The sequence below is a fragment of the Leucoraja erinacea genome, chromosome 36, assembly GCF_028641065.1.
Source record: "Leucoraja erinacea ecotype New England chromosome 36, Leri_hhj_1, whole genome shotgun sequence".
NCBI lineage: Eukaryota > Metazoa > Chordata > Chondrichthyes > Rajiformes > Rajidae > Leucoraja > Leucoraja erinaceus.
Genome location: NC_073412.1, coordinates 4,892,227 through 4,917,908, shown reverse-complemented (window position 1 = coordinate 4,917,908; position 25,682 = coordinate 4,892,227). Strand labels below are relative to the sequence as shown.

The following is a 25,682-nucleotide window of genomic DNA, read 5'->3' as shown; positions in this document are numbered from 1 at the left end:
AACCCCTGCGGTTACGAACATTTCACCACTGCTGTATAATAGCACTCATGTTGAAAATCGACCTTACTTACAGATATAATGACCCTAAGTGTGTATATTGGAGGCTGAAAAGAGCACCTGCCACTCAAAGGGGTATTAATATTAATGAATGCAAATGTTGCGTTTTTCAATGCAACAAAAATGCCTAATTGCTCTGATTCTGAGAATACACTTTGGGTTGTTGTAGCCTGGTCTTTACATAGTGTTGGTTGTGAACCGTTTAGTTCAGCGATGGTTTTTATCTGGAATCAGACAAATGCATTAACATTTCTGGTCTCGAAACCATCCCCCCCCCCCCCCCCCCCCCCCCCTCCGCCATCTTCTCCCCCACCCCAGCTTGCCTGTTGCCATGGTATCCTCTGCATTTGATGCATTATGGATTCAGCTGATAACTGCACTCTCCTGGTGATCCTGAAAGAGCCCGCCTCACGTAGCATTGCTGGCTTGCCCCGACCAAGGATCGGGTTTCAGCGCCTCCGTTTCGGAGGGTTAGGGTTGGGTCGGGTACTTTTCGCCGCTGCAAAGGAAACAATCTGCTTTAAGTTTTCTACTTATTTCAAGATTCAAGATTCAAGATTCAATTTATTGGTCATTTGGACCCCTTGAGGTCCAAACGAAATGACGTTTCTGCAGCCGTACATTACAAACAAATAGACCCAAGACACAACACAATTTACATAAACATCCATCACATCGCTGTGGTGGAAGGCCAAAAAAACTTAAAAACTTATCTCTCCTCTTTCCTTCCCTATGGCACATTAGAACAGTCTTATGCCAGCGCTAACACTAAATACATATGACAAACTAAATTCAAGAGCCTGCTGTAGAGTGAATATGAATCATATTAAATGAAATGCATGTCAGTAAATTTTGATGAACTTTCAAAAATGTTAAATACCCCCCATCGGACATCCCTCACGAAAAGCAGTCCTGAATGCTAACCCTAACCCTAAATCTAACCCTCCAAAATGGAGGCGCCGAATGGTATCATTCCACTGACTAACGGTGATGGGAATCTGTCCTCAAGCTTTCTTCCTCACCCCCACAACCCTTCAATCTGTCTGAAGAAAGGTCCCGACCCGAAACGTTACTTATCCATGTTCTCCGTAGATGCTGCCGGACCCGCTGTGTTACTCTGTATCTTTTTTTCGTCGGGGCCCTCGTTGGATTTGGGGCATCGGGAAGGCTAGTCCCTCGGGTTTGTTTCAGATCTCATCACCGTTGACCACTTTGACATTCCCAAACTGGCCGCCCTTGTCAAGAGAGTCAAGAAGGTTGAATGGTGATAGACACAAAACGCTGGAGTAACTCAGCGGGTCAGACAGCATCTCTGGAGAAAAGGATCAAATGACGTTTCGGATCCAGACCCTTTTACAGATGAAGAAGGGCCATGGACATAGACATGGAAAATAGGTGCAGGAGGAGGCCATTCGGCCCTTCGAGCCAGCACCGCCATTCATTGCGATCATGGCTGATCGTCCCCAATCAATAACCCGGTCTCGACCTAAAAGTAGTAACCATATAACCATATAACAATTACAGCACGGAAACAGGCCATCTCGGCCCTACAAGTCCATGCCGAACAATTTTTTTTTTCCCCTTAGTCCCACCTGCCTGCACTCATACCATAACCCTCCATTCCCTTCTCATCCATATGCCTATCCAATTTATTTTTAAATGATACCAATGAACCTGCCTCCACCACTTCCACTGGAAGCTCATTCCACACCGCTACCACTCTCCGAGTAAAGAAGTTCCCCCTCATATTACCCCTAAACTTCTGTCCTTTAATTCTGAAGTCATGTCCTCTTGTTTGAATCTTCCCTATTCTCAAAGGGAAAAGCTTGTCCACATCAACTCTGTCTATCCCTCTCATCATTTTAAAGACCTCTATCAGGTCCCCCCCTTAACCTTCTGCGCTCCAGAGAATAAAGACCTAACTTATTCAACCTATCTCTGTAACTTAGTTGTTGAAACCCAGGCAACATTCTAGTAAATCTCCTCTGTACTCTCTCTATTTTGTTGACATCCTTCCTATAATTGGGCGACCAATAGTAGCAGCCAAATATGGGACAAGGGAGGTCCCGTGGGGGATAAACCAATTTAGCCCAATATACGGGATGTCCCGGCTAATACAGGACAGTTGGCCATCCTAGCCTCCACCTTTGTTTAACTTGGTAACCTTAATCCACATCCAGTGACTAACCTGATGCATGTTGCTCTCCAGGTTCTGCTCCGAGCTTTGGAGCACCCACTGCAGAACCCTTCAGGCCCACTCCTAGCAGTCGCAAGGATAGTCCCTGACTATCAATCCTACAAGTAAGTGGCTGAGCGGCTACAATTTTTCAACGGGTTCATAAATTAAATTGCCATTAGAGTCGTCTAGAAATTCACATAACCTCCACTGATCAATCTGACCAACACTCAAATGTGAAGGGAGACAAAAATGCTGGAGAAACTCAGCAGGGGAGGCAGCGTCTATGGAACGAAGGAATAGGCGACGTTTCGGGTTAACCCGAAACGTCGCCTATTCCTTCGCTCCATAGACGCTGCCTCACCCGCTGAGTTTCTCCAGCGTTTCTGTCCACCTTCGATTTTTCCAGCATCTGCAGTTCTTTCTTCAACGCTCAAATGTGAAATAATCTGTAGCATCTGGGGCAGGGCAGCAGCTCAACGCACACCGAAGGTCGTGTCGTGCGTCGTGACGCGTGAATGATGTCACGTAAACGGCGCGCAAATGGGACAGGCCCTTAACTCAAGTCAAGTCAAGTCAAGTCAAGTCAAGTTTATTTGTCACATACACATACGAGATGTGCAGTGAAATGAAAGTGGCAATGCTCGCGGACTTTTGTGCAGACAAACAACAAAACAACCAAACAAATTATAAACACAATCATAACACACATATTCTTTTACATAATAAATAATAGAAGGAAAAACGTTCTGTACAGTTAGTCCCTGGTGAGAAAGGCGTTTACAGTCCGAATTGCCTCTGGAAAGAAACTCCTTCTCAACCTCTCCGTTCTCACTGCATGGCAACAGAGGCGTTTGCCTGACCGTAGCAGCTGGAACAGTCCGTTGCAGGGGTGGAAGGGGTCTCCCATGATTTTATTTGCTCTGGAGTTGCACCTCCTGTTGTATAGTTCCTGCAGGGGGGTGAGTGAAGTTCCCATAGTGCGTTCGGCTGAACGCACTACTCTCTGCAGAGCCTTCTTGTCCTTGGCAGAGCAATTCCCGAACCAGATGGTAATGTTTCCGGACAAGATGCTTTCCACCGCCGCTGCGTAGAAGCACTGTAGGATCCTCGGAGACACTCTGAATTTCCTCAATTGCCTGAGGTGGTAAAGGCGCTGCCTTGCCTTACTCACGAGTGCTGAGGCATGTGATGCCCATGTCATATCCTCAGAGATGCGGACTCCCAGATATTTCAGTGGGACAGGCAGAATCTCTGGAGAGAAGGAATGGGGGGCATTCCTGAAGAAGAGTCTCGACCCAGCATTTTGTGTCTGTCTTCGGTTTAAACCAGCATCTGCAGTTCCTTCCCACACATCTCTCTATCCCCGTGTACCTTGATGGCTGTGCTTAGATTGGGAGCCCTACTGGGAGGTGAGGTCTGGGCAGGTGCTCCACTATTAATTATTAACGCTGCCCCTTGTTCTTTATTACTGCACACAACCTTTGATGTTCTTCAGCGATCGTCGCTTCCTCAATTAACATCAATGCAGGCATTGTAGCTTTGTTGGTGGAATGCCATTATACATTTATAACAAAGTCCTGAGGATTGGAGCCAATTAATTGGGGAGGTTTGCTGAAGGGTCAGAGCTAATACCCCTCCTCCCCAAGTGTCACCTATTCCTTTTATCCGGATACGCTGCCCGACCCGCTGAGTTACTCCGGCCTTTTGCGTCTATCTTTGCTTTAAGCCAGCATCTGCAGTTTTTCCCTACACAAACATTGAACTACAGTGGTCAAGTTTTACTAGGGGGAGTCTTGACTCTTGACTGGGGTGTGTAAGCTGCCCAGGCGAAATATGAGGTGCTGTTCCTCCAATTTGCGCTGGGCCTCACTCTGACAATGGATGAGGCCCTGGTCCATGTACCCGGCAGGGGAGCGTCCGTGATCAAAAAGGCAGTTCTGCCTGGAAGAGTCTATCCCATTCAATCCAATTTGAGATACCAGCTACCAAGACAGATGTGTACAGCATTCTTCCCCCGCACAATTACAGCATGGAGTAGTCTTAACCCTACCATAGTTACCCAACCAGACACAACTACATTTAAAGTAGCTCTTCATCTCCAAAGACCACCCATTTGCTTAAGTCCACTCTCCGCCACCTCCAGTTTAAATTCCATTTGGAATATTTTGGAGGAGGACCAAGAACCAAGAACCAAGTGTGGCTGTGAAGTCTTGGTTGAACGCGAGTTGAAGGGAAATTGGAGGCAGGGTACCTAAGTGGAACTTATGGCCCTGTCCCACTGAGGTGATATTTTTAGGCAACTGCAGGCGACTAGTTAGTCACCACATGTTCGCCGGGAATAGTTTCCTTAATTGCGCAAAAAAGTCGTAACGTCTTTCTGGTCTCCGCCAAATTTTCAACATGTTCAAAGATTTTCGCTGAGAGTGAGTTTGACGCCAATGAGCGTAGCTTGACTTGTCGCTGTCGTTGGTTGTCGCCAGGATGACGTAGGTTGTCGCCGTTTTTTCTACGACCCGCTACGACTGTGACAGTCACCGGCAGTTGCCTAAAATACTTCCAAGTGGGACAGGCCCATTACAACACAGCGGTATGAAATATTGAGTAGGAAAGTTAACGGCACATGCTGGTTTACTCCGAAGATAGACACAAAATGCTGGACTAACTCAGCGGGACAGGCAGCCTCTCTGGATAGAAGGAATGGGTGACGTTTCGGGTCGAGACCCTTCCTCAGACTGCTATTTACATTATTTTTTGGAAGAAATGGGAGGAGTCAATGGAGAAGCTGTTAAGAATAAGGACCAGCTCCTCTAGGCGGAGGAGAGTGTTGGTAAGGGGGAACTTGGCTGATTCTGCAGTTGGTATTTGATTTTTTTTAACTTTCCCTTTACCTGGTCCCCAGGGCCTGTCCCACTTGGGTGTAATTTGTGTGTCACGCAGACGCAAAGATTCTGTACATCACAAAATCCTGCGACGCCGCGCGCAGTCGCGCGTCACTGCCTACGTCACCACGCGCCATGCGCCCATCACGTGTAAATGACGGCCAAGTGGGACAGCCCCTTTAGTCTTAACAACTTCTCCTTCGACTCCTCCCACTTCCTCAAAACATTTTTTAGCAGTCTGAAGAAGGGTCTCGACCCGAAACGTCACCCATTCCTTCTATCCAGAGATGCTGCCTGTCCCGCTGAGTCACTCCAGTGTCTATCTTCCGATGAATATTGACTTCTCTAACTTCAAGTAACCCTCTGTCTCCAACACTCCCCCAACCTAGTTCTCCGACCAGTCTGACTGCCCCCCGATTACATTTTACCTCTGTGTGCTTCGTTGTCACCTTCCCCCAGCGACCGATGATCTATTCAACACTCTCCTTGATCTTCATCCCCTTTGATGTCTGGGTTTCACACCTTCCCCTTCCATATCTCTGTTTCTCCCTCTCCCCTGAGTTTGAAGATGGGACTCGACCCGAAATGTCACCCCTTCCTTCGGTCCAGAGATGCAGCCTGGCCCGCTGAGTTACTCCAGCATTTTGTGTCGATCTTTGGAAATAAGGACCGATCTCTCCGCAGGTTACACGGAATCACGCCGCGTATGTTTCGGTGACCTGATACGTCAATAAACGATGCCGGCAGTCGCCGAAAAAACATCGGCAAGTGGGACAGGCTCTTTAGGCACTCCATGGTGGGTGGTAGATTGGTCGGGGAACCGTGCAGGGTGCAGGGAGGATGCAACAGGACTGGCACACAGTTACAGCTGCACGGGTATTGACGTATACTCTCCATACAGGTCCACAATGTTGATGAAAACCCCCAGACTGGCCGGCATTAATGTCACCACAGTGAAGTACCCAGACCCACTGCCGTCTTCCTTCAATGCCCCCCATCACACCAGCCAGGGGCATCCACAGGTAGGTTTCAAGTCACGAGTGTTTAATTGTCATATGTACCTGACAAGGGAACAACGAACTAGCACAGACCGCCCTTGTCAGCACAATACACGTCGAACAAAATATCCAACTCTATGGCAGTCACGGTGGGGCAGCGGTAGATTCAGATTCAGATTCAGATTCAGATTCAGATTCAGATTCAGATTCAGATTCAGAATTTTAATTGTCATTGTCAGTGTACAGTACAGAGACAACGAAATGCATTTAGCATCTCCCTTGAAGAGCGACATAGCAAATGATTTGAATAAATAATAATAAGTGTCGGGGGGGGGGTGGTGATTGGCAGTCACCGAGGTACGTTGTTGAGTAGAGTGACAGCCGCCGGGAAGAAGCTGTTCCTCGACCTGCTGGTTCGGCAACGGAGAGACCTGTAGCGCCTCCCGGATGGTAGGAGGGTAAACAGTCCATGGTTGGGATGAGAGCAGTCCTTGGCGATGCTGAGCGCCCTCCGCAGACAGCGCTTGCTTTGGACAGACTCAATGGAGGGGAGCGAGGAACCGGTGATGCGTTGGGCAATTTTCACCATCCTCTGCAATGCCTTCCGGTCGGAGACAGAGCAGTTGCCATACCATACTGTGATGCAGTTGGTAAGGATGCTCTCGATGGTGCAGCGGTAGAAGTTCACCAGGATCTGAGGAGACAGATGGACCTTCTTCAGTCTCCTCAGGAAGAAGAGACGCTGATGAGCCTTCTTGATCAGAGTAGAGGTATTGTGGGTCCAAGAGAGGTCATCGGAGATGTTGACTCCCAGGAACCTGAAGTTGCTCCAGAGTCGCTGCCTTACAGCAAAATGCAGCGCCAGAGACCCGGGTTCGATCCCGACTATGGGCGCTGTCTGTAAGGAGTTTGTGCGTTCTCCCCGTGACCTGCGTGGGATTTCTCCGAGATCTTCGGTTTCCTCCCGCACTCCAAAGACGTGCAGGTTTGTAGGTTGTTTAAGAAGGGACTGCAGGTGGTGGAAAATCGAAGGTACACAAAAAAGCTGGAGAAACTCAGCGGGTGCAGCAGCATCTATGGAGCGAAGGAAATAGGCAACGTTTCGGGACGAAACCCAGAGGAAATAGGCAACGTTTCGGGTCGAAACCCAAAGGAAATAGGCAACGTTTCGGGTCGAAACCCGAAGGGTTTCGGGACGAAACGTTGCCTATTTCCTTCGCTCCATAGATGCTGCTGCACCCGCTGAGATTCTCCAGCTTTTTTTTGTACCTTCAGGTTTGTAGGTATATTGGCTTGATTAATTGGCTTGATAAAAATGTAAAATTGTCCCACTTGGCGATAAGCAGAGCGCTGCCCAGCCGACTACAATACAATCAGAAGGTTCAGCAGAGTTCCACAAATTCATAAGTGATAGGAGCAGAAATAGGCCATTCGGCCCATCACGTCTACTCCGCCATTCAATCATGGCTGATCTATCTCTCCCTCCTAACCCCATTCTCCTGCCTTCTCCCCATAACCTCCGACACCCGCACTAATCAAGAATCTATCTATCTATCTCTGCCTTATAAATATCCATTGATTTGGCCTCCACCGCCTTCTGTGGCAATGAATTCCACAGATACACCACTCTCTGACTGACAAAGTTCCTCCTCATCTCCTTCCTAAAGGAACATCCTTTAATTCTAAGGCTATGCCCTCTGGTCCCAGACTCTCCCGCGAGTGGAAACATCCTCTCCACACCCACTCTGCACAGCCCTTTCACCACCAGTCTGAGGAGAGGCCCCAATCCGAAACGTTGCCCATCTATTCCCTTCCCAGATGCTGCCTGACCAGCTGAGGTTGTGTTTTGCTCAAGTTCACCATTATTCGCGGCTCTTTCTGGACAAGTCAGGAGAAAGCAATTTTCAGGCTCCTGTACCTTAAGGGGTTGGACAGGCTAGATGCAGGAAGATTGTTCCCGATGTTGAGGAAGTCCAGGACAAGGGGTCACAGCTTAAGGATAAGGGGGAAATCCTTTAAAACCGAGATGAGGAGAACTTTTTTCACACAGAGAGTGGTGAATCTCTGGAACTCTCTGCCACAGAGGGTAGTTGAGGCCAGTTCATTGGCTATATTTAAGAGGGAGTTAGATGTGGCCCTTGTGGCCAAGGGGATCAGAGGGTATGGAGAGAAGGCAGGTACGGGATACTGAGTTGGATGATCAGCCATGATCATATTGAATGGCGGTGCAGGCTCGAAGGGCCGAATGGCCTACTCCTGCACCTAATTTCTATGTTTCTAAGTCTGTTGCCCAGAGTTGGTGAATCGAGGACCAGAGGACATAGATTTAAGGTGAAGGGGAAAAGATTTTATAAGAATCTGAGCGGTATCTTTTACACACAGAGGGTGGTGGGTGTATGGAACAAGCTGCTAGAGGAGGTAGTTGAGGCTGGGACTGTCCCCAAATTTAAGAAACAGTTAGACAGGTACATGGATAGGGCAGGTTTGGAGGGATATGGACCAAACGCAAGCAGATGGGACTAGTGTAGGTGGGACATGTTGGCTGGTGTGGGCAAGCCTGATTCCACACTCTATGACTCTATGAAAAGTGGTTCGCGCACATGAACCACTGCTATTATAGCTCTGGGAAGGTTTACCATTCCACCATTTGCCTGGTCCTTGGACCAGAAGTCTTAATTAGTACGAACTGCAGGCAGCCTCTCACCCCAGTTAGTCTTAGTGTTGCAGCTGCCTAATCTGAACACAGATGCTCCTGATTATTCTCTCGCACTCTCTCCCCTCTCTCGCACTCTCTCCACTTGCGAGAGCCTTCTCCGTGCTGGTCCCCGCTCAGCGTGCGCTGGGGATTAAAGGTTTATCCTGTCGTACCCGGTTACTGTCCCGTGCGTCTTTCCCAAGGAGCAGAGTGATGGCGGGCTGCAGCAGAGGCAGCGCCGACCACGTCCATTAGCAGCCTTCAGTGTTTCTCTCCGGAGTCCTGCCCGCTGTTAATTCCACGTGTAACACCCATATCGGATAAAAGCGGATGGGGTAACTGTATGGCAGGATGGCACAGCGGTAGAGTTGCTGCCTTAAGGGCCTGTCCCACTTTGCGATTTTTTTGGCGACTGAGATCACCAGTGACTCACGCCCTAAACACCGTCAAGTTGAACGACTAAGGGCCAGTTACTTTTTAATGGATGGGTCGGCGCTTTATATGCCCGCGTCACCGGGCGCCACCTGCAGGGCAGCGCACGTCAGCGCGTGACAGGGCGCACGACACGATGAGACACCCAGATGTCGCCTGGAGATTTTGAACATTCCAAAATCCAGGGGCGGCTGGGAGACCCCGCACGTCACTACATGCGTCACCCCGCGTCACGCCCCGACCCGACCTCGCCGCGACACGCCCTGACCTGGCCGCAACAACCTCTGTCGCCGAAAATATCGCCCAAGTGGGACTGGCTCATTTACAGCCTCAAAGACCCGGGTTCAATCCTGACAATTTCGTTGTCTCTGTAATGTATTTCGTTGTCTCTGTACTGTACACTGACAATGACAATTAAAATTGAATCTGAATCTGAATCGGACTACAGGTCCTGTTTGTACAGAGTTTGTACGTTCTCCCCGTGACCTCGTGGGTTTTCCCCGGGTGCTTCGGTTTCCTCCCACAATCGAACGACGTGCAGGTTTGTAGGTTAATTGGTTCTGGTAAAATATTGTAAATTGTCCCTAGTGTGTAGGATTGTGTTAGCGTGTGGGGACCACCTCCAGTTTAAATTCCATTCGGAATATTTTGGAGGACCGTGGTAACCAAGAAACCAAGAAACCTGGAGGGCTGAATAGCCTGTTTCTGCGCTGTCTCTCTTAAACTAAACTAAACGAAACTCAGAGGGTCAGGCAGCATCTCAGGAAAACACGGATAGATGATATTTCGGGTTGAAACCTTCAGAGGACTCTTCTGTCTGAAGAAGTATCTCATCCCGAAACGTCAACTACAATACAGAGAGACAAAGAGATGGGGTGTTGTGCAGTGTAGCTCTTGGGCTTGCGTGGCAAAGGGGTGCCGTGACTTAAGATGCACTCGTAGTGGTGTCTCTGTGATGATCTGATGGAGGTGGTGGGATTCACTAGTCTGTGCCTTTCGAGAGAGGGCCAGCATGGCTGCTTCTCGTCTGATGTTGGCTGGGCCGATGCCAGCAAGGACGGGCAGTTGGTTTACTGGAGTGGCTCGTAGGCACAAGTCTACCGCTGCGCCACCGTGACCTCCTTGGTCGTTCCGATTGATGAGCATCTCGCTGCGACCATGTTGGACCCAGTAGCCTCAGGATCGCCTCCAGTCACTGCAAGGAGAGGTGATTAAAACAAACGGAAAGAAAAAGTCACGGGACACCCACAAACAAACAATTTATCAAAGGAACAACACGGTTAAGCCTCTTTTATTGGGAATGATTCCTGTTTTACTGCACCCCGAGTCAGCATTTATACTCCAGTGAAATACACCCGCTGCTCCAGAGGTCAACACTGCACAGTAATTATTAGGACAAGATTGATTTTCTGGTGCTTTAGTCGTGCCTTTTCGCTGTCGTTTCTCCGAAAGACTGACGATGCCTGATTTCCTTTCCGAAAAGATTTTATGCAGATTGTAATCATTAATCTGGGCTCCGCTCATTATTTACCAAATGTCATGAGATGAACGTGTCGGGCAGGGGAGCTGAGCCGCTCGATAAATTGATTTTCCCGCACCACTGTGTGTATCCGTCTGGGAAATAGAGTCACAAGAGTCAGGCGTCAGGGAAGCAGACCCTTCAGCTCAATTTGTTCAGAGTTTTTAGTGTTTTAGTGTGGAGATACAGCAGGGAAACAGGCACTTCGGCCCATCGAGTCCACACCAACCATTGGTCACCTTAGTTCTATGTTATCCCACTTTCTCATCGGAGAGGCACGGTGGCGCAGTGGTTGAGTCAAGAGTCAAGAGAGTCAAGAGTCAATTTAATTGTCATTTGGACCCCTTGAGGTCCAAACGAAATGCCGTTTCTGCAGCCATACATTACACACAAATAGACCCCAGACACAACATAATTACATTTTACATAAACATCCATCACATAGCTGTGATGGAAGGCCAAAAAAACTTATCTCTCCACTGCACTCTCCCCCCCCCCCGATGTCAGAGTCAAAGTCAAAGTTGCTGCCTTAAGGGCCTGTCCCACTTGGCCGTCATTTACACAACAGGCCGGTAGTGACTGACACACGATGGTCGCGTGCGTCATCATGCGCCCGCACAGCCGTCTGGAGCGCGTGACGTCATTTGAAGATAGACACAAAATGCTGGAGTAACTCAGCGGGACAGGCAGCATCTCTGGAGAGAAGGAATGGGTGACGTTTCAGGTCGAGACCCTTCTTCAGTCTGACGAAGGGTCTCGACACATTGCTTCTCTCCAGAGATGCTGCCGGTCACCGCTGAGTTACTCCAGCATTTTGTGTCTTATCTAATCGTCTAGGAGTAGGAGTGGGGGCGGAACCGGATTTGGATACGCAACGGCCGTGAGCCCGAGGCCGAGCTCGGCGATGGTTTGCGTGCTTCTGCTGCTATTGGAGGTGAGACGTTACGCCGCGCCACGGTGTCCCATGTGGTCGTCAGTTACGCGACAGGCCGGTGGCGCGCGAGGATTTCGTGCAGAACGAAATCCGGGAGCGCTGCTCGAGACCGCTGGCAACTCCACGCGTCACTCCATGCGCCCGTCCCGCGCTATCCACACGCTGCCACGTCACATAAATGGCACGCAAATGACGGCCAAGTGGGACAGGCCCTTTACAGCGCCAGAGACCCGGGTTCGATCCCGACTACTGGTGCTGTCTGTACAGAGTTTGCACGTTCTCCCCGTGACCGTATGGGGTTTCTCCGAGATCTTCGGTTTCCTCCCGCGCTCCAAAGACGTACAGGTTTGTCGGTTAATTATCTTGGTGTAAATGCAAAATTGTCCCTAGTGCGTGCAGAGTTGTTTTAATGTGCGGGGCTGGACTCGGTGGGCCGAAGGGCCTGTTTCTGCGCTGTATCTCTAAACTAAACTAAACTAAACACTCCCTACACGCTACAGGCAATGCTATGAAGCTAATGGACCTATTCCCTACTCCCACACTAGTACCATGTTATCCCACTTTCTCATCCACTCTCTACGCTAAAGGCAATTTCCACTAGCCACTTAACTTGCAAACCTGCACGTCTTTGCAATGTCGGAGGAAACCGGAGCACCTGGAGAAACCCACCTGGTCAAAGAGAGAACGCACAAACTCTGCATAGAAATGGTCAGGATCGAACCGGCCACTCTGGCGCTGTGAGGCTGCGCTCCTACTGGTCGGCACAGGCTGTGGAGGTCAAGTCAGTGGATGTCTTTAAAGCAAAGATTGGCAGATTCTTGATTAGTACGGGTGTCAGAGGTTATGGGGAGAAGGCAGGAGAATGGGGTTAGGAGGGAGAGATAGATCAGCCGTGATCGAATGGCGGAGTAGACTTGACGGGCCGAATGGCCTAATTCTGCTCCTATCACTTACGAATGCTGGATGTCCATGCCGACACACTCCTGGGGACTATGATAAAGACTCGAGCAAATTGACAAAACAAATTGACTTTGATGATGCTTGAGAGAGAGAAGCGGCATACATTCATCAGTGCAGCGTGTGTGATTTGTGCTCTGGGTGCAGTATAAGGATGATAAATGGAGCCACAGGGAAACACTGAGCAGATATCCCTGTCCTGGGGCTCGTTGTGGCTGAGTCAACTGACAGCTACTCATGCAGTCTCCCCTCCCTCAGGCATCCCACTGGCCAGTGACAGAGCTCCCCCCTCTTTAAAGGACTGTTTACCTCCCGCACTGCGTTTTAGTTTTAGTTTTCAGACCCAGGGCGGAAACGGGCCCTTCAGCCCATCGAGTCCGTGCTAACCAACTATAACCTGTACACTAGTTTATCCTACACACTATTGGTCACGGTGGCGCAGCGGTAGAATCGCTGCCTTACGTCGAATGCAGCGCCGGAGACCCGGGTTCGATCCCGACCACGGGTGCTGCCTGTACGGAGTTTGCACGCTCTCACTGTGACCCGCGTGGGTTTTCTCCGAGATCTTCAGTTTCCTCCCACACTCCAAAGACGTCCAGGTTTGCAGGTTAATTGACTGGGTAAATGTAAAAATTGTCACTAGCGGGCTTAGGATAGTGTTAGTGTGCGGAGATCGCTGGTCGGCGCGGACCCGGTGGGCTGAAGGGCCTGTTTCCGCGCTGTATCTCTAAACTAAACTAAACACTCGGGCCAATTTACAAAAGGCATTTAACCGACAAACCCCGAGTGTGGGAGGAAACCGTAGCACCCAGAGAAAACCCACGCAGTCACAGGGGGCACGTGCAAACACCGCACAGACAGCACCTGTAGTCAGGATCGAACACGGGTCTCGGGCGCGGTGAGGCAGCAACTCTACCGCTGCGCCTCCGCGCTGCCCTAATCTTAGTGACCAATCAGATGCTAATTGAATGAACTAATTTCGAAAAATGGTATAACATTAAATTGAAATGTAATAATCCGGTATTTAAAATCTACGGTGTGTAAACAGGCCCTCTTCGGCTCACAGAGTCCACTCCAACCAACGATCACCCTTATACTAGTCCCATGTTATCCCAATTTTGCAGCCCACACACTTGGGGCAATGTACAGAAAGCAATTAACCTACAAACCTGCACGTCGTTGGAATGTGGTAGCAAACTGGAGCACGGATAAAAAACCCTGGGAGAACGTACAAGACAGCACCGATAGTCAGGATCGAACACGGGTCTCTGGCGCTGTGAGGCAGCAACTCTATCGCTGCCCCACGTGGCAATCACATTTCAACCCTTCTGTATAATAAATGTTACACACGTTAATCCCAAAGGTTTCTGTCATAGAAACATAGAAGCATAGAAAATAGGTGCAGGAGTATAAGGTGCCATTCGGCCCCTCGAGCCTGCACCGCCATTCAATATGATCATGGCTGATCATCCAACTCAGTATCCCGTACCTGCCTTCTCTCCATACCCTCTGATCCCCTTAGCTACAAGGGCCACATCTAACTCCCTCTTAAATATAGCGTCAGGTCAAGTCAAGAGAGTTTATTGTCATGGGTCCCAGATAGGACAACAAAATTCTTGCTTTGCTTCAGCACAACAGAATATAGTAGGCATGAATACAGAACAGATCAGTGTGTCCATATACCATTGAATATACACACACACACACACACACATAAATAAACAGATAAAGTGCAATGGGCTATTAATGTTCAGAGTTTTGTTTGAGTTGGGTTTAATAGCCTGATGGCTGTGGGGATGTAGCTATTCCTGAACCTGGACGTTGCAGTCTTCAGGCTCCTGTACCTTCTACCTGAAGGTAGTGGGGAGATGAGTGTGTGGCCAGGATGGTGTGGGTCCTTGATGATGCTGCCAGCCTTTTTGAGGCAGCGACTGCGATAGATCCCCTCGATGGAAGGGAGGTCAGAGCCGATGATGGACTGGGCAGTGTTTACTAGTTTTTGTTGCTTCCACTCATTGCTTGCGGGCCAGTTTAAGACTGAATATTATCATATCTCTGGTGCCTGTGTGGGGGATGCAGGAAATAAGATAGCCTTTAATTTTAGGCATTGCTGTGACATTTGCGTTTAATAATACCTTTGGTAGAGGAAGATGAAAATGAACAGGAATTATTCAGCATTTAATTTTAAGCCCAGTTATTGTAACCAGCGCACAATGTGGGCGGTGAAACATCCAACCTATCGTCCTGAGGATAACTTGCCTGGATAGGGTGGATGTGGAGAGGATGCTTCCACTCATGGGAGAGTCTAGGACCAGAGGCCGTAGACTCCGAATAAAAGTTCAAAGAAGATGAGGAAGAATTTCTTTAGTCGGCATGGTAGCGCGGCGGGGGAGTTGTTGGCTTACAGCACTTGCAGCGCCCGAGACCCGGGTTCGATCCTGGCTGCTGCTGCTGGCGGCGCGGAGTTTGCACGTTCACCCTGTGACCGCGTGGGTTTTCTCTGAGATCTTTGGTTTCCTCCCACACAAGTATGTATGGAGCTCCTGGAGCGGGGCCTAACGTCACCGCCCCGCGCGGCTTGGAATGGCCGCGGGACTCTGCGAGCGCACGCCGGGGGCTCTAACATCAAGACCCGGTGTGCGACCTCGTACCACCCGGCGTGGCTTTAATGGCCGCGGGACAATCGCCATCGCCAGCCGGGGGCTTTGACTTTGACTCTCGGGGGGGGGAGGAGAGTGCAGTGGAGAGATAAGTTTTTTCGGCCTTCCATCACAGCGATGTGATGGATGTTTATGTAAATTATGTTGTGTCTTGGGTCTATTTGTTTGTAATGTATGGCTGCAGAAACGGCATTTCGTTTGGACCTCAAGGGGTCCAAATGACAATTAAATTGTATCTTGTATCTTGTATGTATGTATGTAGGTAAATTGGCTTGGTACAAGTGTAAATTGTCCCCTAGTGTGTGTGTGTAGGGCAGTGTTAATGTGCGGGGATCGCTGGTCGGCGTGGACTCAGTGGCTTCCACACTGTATCTCTAAACTAAACTAAACTAAAATACTCACGTGCAGCATGACCTGCCTGGATAGCATGCAAAATAAAATGCTTTCACTGTAAAAAAGGCTGTGTTTGCTGGTGTTTATGGAGAAACGTTTCACTGAAGCTCTTGTTTTGGAAGGAACTGCAGATGCTGGTTTAAATCGAAGATGCTGGAGCAACTCAGCGGGACAGGCAGCATCTCTGGAGCGAAGGAATGGGTGATGTTTCGGGTCAAGACCATCTATCTTCACTGATCTTGTTCTCTCTCCCCCAGGTGTCCCCTGCAGCCTTACCTCCGGAGCAGCCGGTTTGGGATCATTCCTTCCTTTTCCAGGGGCGGGATAGTGCCACCATCTTCACCGCGGGAGCAGCACTTATCCTCGAGTACTACTGCGTCTCCTCTGGTACGTGACCATGTCTCCCGGGCACACCAGGGGCAAGACGGGAGATTGTACAGAGGGATTTCCAGCCAAGGACCTCAGGCAGTTCGCATTCAGATAATGGTGACCCCTCTCTGTATCACCCTCCATATCTCCCGCCTCCCTTTCCCCCTAACTCTCAGCCTGAAGAAGGGTCTCGACCCCAAAACATCGCTGTTATTTGGGGGAGTCCAGAACCAGGGGCCACAGTTTAAGAATAAGGGGTTGGCCATTTAGAACGGGGTGGAAGAAAAACATTTTCACACAGAGGGTGTGGAATTCCCTGCCTCAGAAGGCAAGGGTGGCCAAGCTTTCGAGAGAGAGTTAGATAGACCTCTTAAAGATAGCAGAGTCGGGGGATATGGGGAGAAGGCAGGAACGGGGTACTGATTGGGGATGATCAGCCATGATCACATTGAATGGCGGTGCTGGCTCGAAGGGCCGAATGGCCTACTCCCATTGTCGAATCCTTTCCTCCTGAGATGCTGCCTGACCCGCTGAGTTACTGCAGCGTTTTGTGTCTATCTTCTGTGGTGAATGTCCTGAGAGGCCACATGCTGTGGTTACTGTGTGACCAATACATCTCTCCCCGGCAGTGATGAACACCGTCAGCTGGTTTGGACGTAGTCCCTTGGGCTTCTCTGGAGTGCCCCTGAGCCAGGACGTCTACCACAAGCTGATGGCGGAGAACGGAGGCCGTGGACTGAAGGTGGACAGCCTACAAGTTCAGGTGAGCTCCCTCCCATCTTAAACATAGAAACATAGAAACATAGAAATTAGGTGCAGGAGTAGGCCATTCGGCCCTTCGAGCCTGCACCGCCATTCAATATGATCATGGCTGATCATCCAACTCAGTATCCCGTACCTGCCTTCTTTCCATACCCCCTGATCCCCTTAGCCACAAGGGCCACATCTAACTCCCTCTTAAATATAGCCAATGAACTGGCCTCAACTACCCTCTGTGGCAGAGAGTTCCAGAGATTCACCACTCTCTGCGTGAAAAAAGTTCTTCTCATCTCGGTTTTAAAGGATTTCCCCTTTATCCTTAAGCTGTGACCCCTTGTCCTGGACTTCCCTAACATCGGGAACAATCTTCCTGCATCTAGCCTGTCCAACCCCTTAAGAATTTTGTAAGTTTCTATAAGATCCCCTCTCAATCTTCTAAATTCTAGAGAGTATAAACCAAATCTATCCAGTCTTTCTTCATAAGACAGTCCTGACATCCCAGGAATCAGTCTGGTGAACCGTCTCTGCACTCCCTCTATGGCAATAATGTCCTTCCTCAGATTTGGAGACCAAAACTGTACGCAATACTCCAGGTGTGGTCTCACCAAGACCCTGTACAACTGCAGTAGAACCTCTCTGCTCCTATACTCAAATCCTTTTGCAATGAAAGCTATCCTGCTCCTTCCAAAACCTCAGGCGTCTAAACTGTGCCATGTTAGACCCCAGAGATACAGTCTATCTTCAGCCTTTATAACAAGAGCAGTCGAGTTTTATAACAAGAGGAGTCAAGTAGAGGAGCAAAGAGGTCCTTCTGCAGTTGTACAGGGCCCTAGTGAGACCACACCTGGAATATTGTGTGCAGTTTTGGTCCCCTAATTTTAAGGAAGGACATTCTTGCTATTGAGGGAGTGCAGCGTAGGTTCACAAGGTTAATTCCCGGGATGGCGGGACTGTCATATGCTGAGAGAATGGAGCGGCTGGGCTTGTACACTCTGTGGAGTTTAGAAGGATGAGAGGATATCTTATTGAAACATATAAGATTGTTAAGGGCTTGGACACGCTAGAGGCAGGAAACATGTTCCAGATGTTGCAGGAGTCCAGAACCAGGGGCCACACGCAGTTTAAGAATAAGGGGTAAGCCTTTTAGAAAGGAGACGAGGAAACACTTTTTCTCAGAGAGTTGTGAGTCTGTGGAATTCTCTGCCTCAGAGGGCGGTGGAGGCCGGTTCTCTGGATGCTTTCAAGAGAGAGCTAGATAGGTCTCTTAAAAATAGGGGATATGGGGAGATGGCAAGAACGGGATACTGATTGGGGATGATCAGCCATGATCACATTGAATGGCGGTGCTGGCTCGAAGGGCCGAATGGCCTACTCCTGCACCTATAGTCTATTGGCGTAAACCAGCATCTGCAGTTCCTTCCCACACTTTTTGTCTGCTCTAATGTCAAATCTCAAGCTGTGCCTAATGTGAAGAAGGAATTTGCCTTGGTGCTCTGCCCGCAAGTGACAACATGACATACAGTGACAGTTAGGAATGACACATAAAACATTAAATATTATCAAAACATTGTTAATTAAACGTGTGGGAAGTCATCCACAGCTGAGTAACTCCAGCTTGTTGTGTCTATCTTCCTTTTCCAAGATTTGCCGATGTATCTGGTCTGTTTTGTCGGATTATCCTCTCTCACAGTCCAGGCAATCGCTGTCTATTTGCTCTCTCCGCAGGGGACCAGTCTGAGAACAACATCCGGAACCACACCAACTGTGGGGCTCATCCTCAGGCTCATCGGCTCCGAGGTAAGATTGGACGATGCTTGGTTGACAGAAGATTATGTTTGGTTCCATCTCCAATTTTATGCACTCCAACATCGCTCATTCCTTCAGATGCATGGACTGTAAGCCTTGCAGCCTCATCCTCTTTAGGAATGCCTTCTTGCAAGAGTTCCTTGCAACCCACCTCTGACAAAGGCATAAATGTATATGGCTAATATGATTCTCATAGAAACATCGAAAGTAGGTGCAGGAGTAGGCCATTCGGCCCTTCGAGCCAGCACCGCCATTCAATATGATCATGGCTGATCATCCAGAATCAGTACCCTGTTCCTGCTTTTCCCCCATATCCTTTGATTCCATTACCCCCTAAGAGCTAAATCTAAAGGGCCTGTCCCACTTGGGTGACATTTGCACGTCACGAAGATGGCGCGCAAAGATTTTGTACATTCCAAATCCTGGGGCGCCGTGCGCAACCGCCCATGTCACCACGCACCATGCACGCATCACGTACACGTCACAAAGCGTGCGTCGTAACGCTTAAATGATGTCCAAGTTTCACAGGCCCTTAACTCTCTCTTGAATACATCCAGTGAATTAGCTTCCACTACCTTCCGTGGCAGAGAATTCCACAGAATCACGACTCTCGGGCTGAAAAAGTTTTCCCTCATCTCAATCCTAAATGGCCAACCCTTTCTTCTCAAACTGTGACCCCTGCTTCTGGACTCCCCCAACATAGGGGGCATTTTTCCTGCAATTCTCATCCCCATTCCAAATGTTCGTCCTTTCATTCTGAAGCTGTGCCCTCTGGCCCTAGACTCTCTCACTCCTGGGAAACATCCTCTCCACATCCACTCTATCCAGGCCTTAGACTTGGGTTGCTTTCTCTCGAATGCCAGAGACTTAAGGGAGATTTGGTAGAGCTATATAAAATGATGCGAGGCATAGATAGGGTAGACAGTCAGAACCTTTTTCCCCAAGATGGAAATATCTAATACTAGCGTGCATAGCTGTAAGGTGAGAGGAATTTCCACACAGAGAGGCTGAAATGTGCTTCCAGGGATGGTGGTGGAGGCAGTATAAAGTGCTGGAGAAACTCAGCGGGTGAGGCAGCATCTATGGAGCAAAAGAAATAGGCGACGTTTCGGGTCGAGACCCTTCTTCAGAAGATGAAGGAGTCTATTTTGACATTATGTTCAGCATAGATATGGGCCGAATGGCCTGTTCCTAGAGGTGTTCAAGAGGTCTGTGGGTGCCTCTGGAAAGGCAAATGGATTTGCAGGGAATGGAGGTATATGGATCAGGAACAGGGAGAAGAGGAACGTTTAGGAAGGAACCGCAGATGCTGGTTTAAACCGAAGGTAAACGCAAAATGCTGGAGTAACTCAGCGGGACAGGCAGCATCTCTGGAGAGAAGGGATGAAGATGAGGCATGTTCAAGATGCTGGAAGATCAAAGGTAGACAAAAATGCTGGAGAAACTCAGCGGGTGAGGCAGCATCCATGGAGTGAAGGAAATAGGCAAAGTTTCGGGCCGAAACCCTTCTTCAGAAGATGAAGGAGTCTATTTTGACATTATGTACAGCATAGATATGGGCCGAATGGCCTGTTCCTATACTGTACTGCTCTGTGTTCGATGTGCTATGATTATAGAAGAGGCGGAGGTCGTAAGGGTTGAGTCTCTGGTGGGGTTTGACAGCAAGGATGAGAATTTTAAAGCCAAGTTCTCAGAATAACCTAAGTGGTCAACAATTGAATATTTTGGGAACCATGTGCCTGGAATGATGGTGCAGGGGGTACTGTACTGGTTGGAGCGATTATCTAAAATCCCTTCCCCATCTTCCTTGAGAGAAGCCTGTAAGCTGGACGGCCACGGAAACGCTGTCACACGTAGCGCGCAATGTGTCATCTTGATCGCAGAGTCATTTCATTTTCCAAGAAGAAACGCCGTTCTTCGGCTAGAACTCCCTTTCCATCTTAGGGTGCCCTGGTGGCAAAGTTAAAGGGGAGGCTTGATGTGAGCAGACTGAAGCATAATGATATGGTGATTTTATTGATATTCTGTTGGTGCCTAGAGAGTTGGTTGCTGAGGAGTCCACATTGGTGGTACTTACAAGTAATTGCCCATGGGTCGAATGAGAGACTGTGTGTGTGTGTGTGTGATGTATTATTCACAAGGGCCCAACTTAGCCTTGAATTAATTCCTTTTTATTACCATTGCTTGCCAAACTAAATTAACAGCTCCAGCCAAGCACTAAACAAGCATGGTATTTATTTTAATACAGACGCGTTTTTGTCCGACAGTCATTTGTAACTTTTACGATCAGCTTTTCATGCGTGTAATTTGATGTTTGCAATGGTCAGTGTTTTTCTGAAATTCCTTATTAAATCCCAAGCTCATCGACATGGCTGTCCCCCAGCAGGTCCTGCATAACATTAGGGTAATGTGCAGGAAGGAACTGCCGATGCCGGTTTCAACCGCAGATAGACACAAAAAGCTGGAGCAACTCAGCGGGCCGGGCAGCATCTCTGGAGAGAAGGAATGGGTGACGTTTCGGGTTCTTCAGTCTAACCTGGCTGTTCTCCGCACCGCTCCTTCAGGCACAAGGTCATAGAAACATAGAAACATAGACAATAGGTGCAGGAGTAGAGGCCATTCGGCCCTTCGAGCCTGCACCGCCATTCAATATGATCATGGCTGATCATCCAACTCAGTATCCCATCCCTGCCTTCTCTCCATACCCCTTGATCCCTTTAGCCAAATCTAACTCCCTCTTAAATATAGCCAATGAACTGTGGCCTCAACTACCTTCTGTGACAGAGAATTCCAGAGATTCACCACTCAAAATGTTTTTCTCATCTCGGTCCTAAAAGATTTCCCCCTTATCCTTAAACTGTGTGACCCCTTGTTCTGGACTTCCACAACATCTGGAACAATCTTCCTGCATCTAGCCTGTCCAACCCCTTAAGAATTTTGTGAGCTTTTATAAGATCCCCCCTCAATCTTCTAAATTCTAGCGAGTACAAGCTGAGTCTATCCAGTCTTTCTTCATATGAAAGTCCTGACATCCCAGGAATCAGTCTGGTGAACCTTCTCTGTACTCCCTCTATAGCAAGAATGGTTATCCTCAGATTAAGAGGCCAAAACTGTACGCAAAAGGCTCTCGGTCCGACGAAGGGTCTCGACCCGAAATGTCACCCATTCCTTCCATCCAGAGATGCTGCCTGTCCCGCTGAGTTACTCCAGCATTTTGTGTCTATCTACAGTCTCTTCCCAGCTGTTATCAGGCAACTGAATCATCCTACCACAACTATGTACCTCTTTGATGACCCTCGGACTCTCCTTGATCGGACTTTGCTGGCTTTACCTTGCACTAAACGTTATTCCCTTATCGTGTATCTATACACTGTAAATTAATTGATTGTCTTTCCGCTGACTGGTTAGCACGCAACAAAAGCTTTTCACTGTACCTCGGTACACACGTGGCAATAAACTAACCTGAACTGGTTGCCTCCGACCGGGAGCTCTGGTTCCCCAGCAACATCTCAAAGACGTGCGGATTTGTAGGTTAATCTGCCTTAAACTGTTCCTCGTGTGTAGGGAGTGGATGCGAAAGTGAGATAACATAATGTTAAAGGGTGATCATAGAAACATAGAAATTAGGTGCAGGAGTAGGCCATTCGGCCCTTCGAGCCTGCACCGCCATTCAATATGATCATGGCTGATCATCCAACTCAGTATCCCGTACCTGCCTTCTATCCATACCCCCTAATCCCCTTAGCCACAAGGGCCACATCTAACTCCCTCTTAAATATAGCCAACGAACTGTGGCCTCAACTACCCTCTGTGGCAGAGAGTTCCAGAGATTCACCACTCTCTGTGTGAAAAAAGTTCTTCTCATCTCGGTTTTAAAGGATTTCCCCCTTATCCTTAAGCTGTGACCCCTTGTCCGTGATCGATGGTCGGCATGGGCTCGGCGGGCTGAAGGGCCTGTTTCCATGCTGTATCTCTACGCTAAGCGAAGGATAAGAACTGGACTGGCCACTCCCTGTTCTGTCCCAGTTTGGGGCATCGGGGAGGGAAGGATTGGGGGGGTTTGGGGGGGGGGGGGGGGGGGGGTGCCTTCTTTGTCCCGAGCTGTTGGGGATCTCGTCAGTAGGCGGTTTCGAGGACGTTGCCTGAATAACAATCAAGGTCAAAGCTGTGGAACTTCAATAATAACACCCCAGAGTCATCTGTTTTGAGGCAGCGTTTCAAAGCGGTTCCCAAGGGGAAGGATCTGAGCTAATGGTTAGGGATCCATCCACATTTATGACTTTGAGCCTTGATGTTTGATTGGGGGAGTTGATGGCCAGTGTGCAGAGGGGGGGGTGTTGTTATGCAGAGCTCCTGCTCCTGAGAAAGTCATCTCTCTCTCCCAGTGTCAGTTCAATCTCCTCCCAGAATTTCCTAAAGCTTGCAAAGTTCTGACTTTTTAAAGAAACAACTAGGCAGCAAGCTTACCTTTTCCCCTCAGACGAACAGCAAATAAATGTGATCGCGTGGATGGTCTAAGCTGCTGGTATCCCCAAAAGGTTCATTTGCAGGTTGGATCAGGAGATAAGGAAGACAAATGCAATGTTCATATTAATTTTGAGAGGACTAGAGTATAAAAGCTGGGGGGTGGGGGGGTAAATGCTGAGGCTTTACAGGGCACAGGTTAGATCACATTTACAGTATTGTAAGTCGTTTTGGGCCCCATATCTGAGGAGGGATGTGTTGGTTTTGTAGACTTCCCAGAGGAGATTTACGAGAATTATCCCGGGGATGGTTGGGTTAATGTACTGTGAGCCTTTGACAGCTTTGGGCCTGTACTCGCTGGAGTTAAGAGAATGAGGAGGGGTCTTCTAAACACTCACAGCGCCAGAGACCCCGGTTCGATCCTGACTACGGATGCTGTCTGTACGGAGTTTGCACGTTCTCCCCGTGACTGCGTAGGGTTTCCCCCCGGTATAGAAACATAGAAAATAGGTGCAATTGTAGGCCATTCGGCCCTTCGTATCTCCGGTTTCCTCCCACACTCCATAGATGTACAGGTTTGTAGGTTAATTGGCTTTGATATAAATGTCAATTGTCCCTAGTGTGTGTAGGGGCAGTGTTAATGTGCGGGGATCGCTGGTCTGCGCAGACTCGGTGGGCCGAAGGGCCTGTTTCCACACTGTATCTCTAAACATAGAAACATAGAAATTAGATGCAGGAGTAGGCCATTCAGCCCTTCGAGCCTGCACCGCCATTCAATATGATCATGGCTGATCATCCAACTCAGTATCCTGTACCTGCCTTCTCTCCATACCCCCTGATCCCCCTTAGCCACAAGGCCACATCTAACTCCCTCTTAAATATAGCCAATGAACTGTGGCCTCAACTACCCTCTGTGGCAGAGAGTTCCAGAGATTCACCACTCTCTGTGTGAAAAAAGTTCTTCTCATCTCGGTTTTAAAGGATTTCCCCCTTATCCTTAAGCTGTGACCCCTTGTCCTGGATTTCCCTAACATCGGGAACAATCTTCCTGCATCTAGCCTGTCCAACCCCTTAAGAATTCTGTAAGTTTTTATAAGATCCCCTCTCAATCTCCTAAATTCTAGAGAGTATAAACCAAGTCTATCCAGTCTTTCTTCATAAACCAAGCTAAACTAATTCCAAGCCCATGTTTGTTGTAGTCACGGTGAACAGGGGAGCTGGTGCTTGCAGCATTTATCATCACCACAAGCATCGCATTAGTGGGTGCCGTAAGGTTACAGGTTCTGTGCAGTTGGTTAAATGTCTAATGAGTTGGATACATGGAGGCGTAGGGAAAATTAATGTCTTTGTTGAAGAGAATGTGTCAGCCATCCTCACGAGCGCACATTCCCACAGGACTCCTCCTGGACAAGCGCTAATTGAATAAAAGTGTGGGGGGGGGGAGTTTGTGGGCAGGCACGTGCATGACAAAGACAGCAGAGAGACAGTCACATTCAGCACCATGGACAGCAGCTGCAGTGTCCCCCTATATAGTCACAGGCCGCTCATAAACTGTTGCATTTTACATGATCTGGGATTCTGGGCGCAGTGCGCTGGCTTGCAATTGTACTCGGCCCAGCTACGATATGTAGTGAAGACAGACACAAAACACTGGAGCAACTCATCAGGACGGGCGGCAGCTCTGGAGAGACGCAATGGGCCAACAGTAACTCGTCGGACCAAACTCACGAGAGATATAGAGACGGTGACTTCGAGAGATATAGAACAAATGAGTGAAAGATAGGAATATGAATATGAAAATGGTGAAGAAAACAGGCCATTGTTAGCTGTGGGCGAGGTGAGTTACTCCAGCCTCTTGTGTCTATCTTCGGCTTAAACCAGCATCCAACACAATTCGTGAAGCTTTAAGCCTTCCATATGCCGGGCTGCTGTCCCACTCGCCTCTATCCCATTGCAGACGTTGAACTTTGTCAATTAAACCAATGCACTACAATGAGTAGGAAGGAACTGCAGATGCTGGTTGGCACCTGAAGATAGACACAAAAAGCTGGAGTAACTCAGCGGGACAGGCAGCATCTCTGGAGAGGAAGGAATAGGTGACGATTAAGGTTGAGACCCTTCTTCAGACGATTATGCTGAGAACTATATTCTGCACTCTGTTTAATTCTCTGCACCCTTTGCTCTGTCTGTTGTACTTGAGTTTGACTTGTATTTGATTGTATGTATGTGTGGTATTATCTGATCTGTCTGCACAGAGGGCAAAAGAAAGCTTTTCACTGTGCCTTGGTATAGATGCAACTAAGGTACACAAAAATGCTGGAGAAACTCAGCAGGTGCAGCAGCGAAGGAAATAGGCAACGTTACGGGCCGAAACCCTTCTTCAGATGCAACTAAGCCTGACTGTAGACCCATATCACACAGTGGACTTCACTGATGAAATGCAGGATGCTTTCCGATTGCATTAACAAGGGGGTGGGTGAAGGTCAGTGACTTAAAGCTGTGGACAGAGGAGAGGGAGTGGAACAAAAGACATGGGAGAGGCTCAACACGGCCACACTCGACATTTTCCCTGATGCAGTCT

The 25,682-nt window shown here is 48.8% G+C and overlaps 1 protein-coding gene across 1 annotated transcript in view; it reads left to right on the top strand.

The window, feature by feature from the left end:
- Window positions 1-1,204: 1,204 nt before the first annotated feature.
- The window catches only part of LOC129713599 (coiled-coil domain-containing protein 33-like), a 52,703-nt gene continuing 28,225 nt past the window's right edge, over window positions 1,205-25,682 (top strand). Inside the window, exons 1-5 of the mRNA XM_055662787.1 lie at window positions 1,205-2,358; window positions 6,017-6,137; window positions 15,961-16,090; window positions 16,702-16,835; window positions 18,557-18,628. Coding sequence (XP_055518762.1) covers window positions 2,249-2,358; window positions 6,017-6,137; window positions 15,961-16,090; window positions 16,702-16,835; window positions 18,557-18,628 — 567 coding nt within the window. The 5' untranslated portion in view covers window positions 1,205-2,248. The remainder of the gene's footprint in view (window positions 2,359-6,016; window positions 6,138-15,960; window positions 16,091-16,701; window positions 16,836-18,556; window positions 18,629-25,682) is intronic.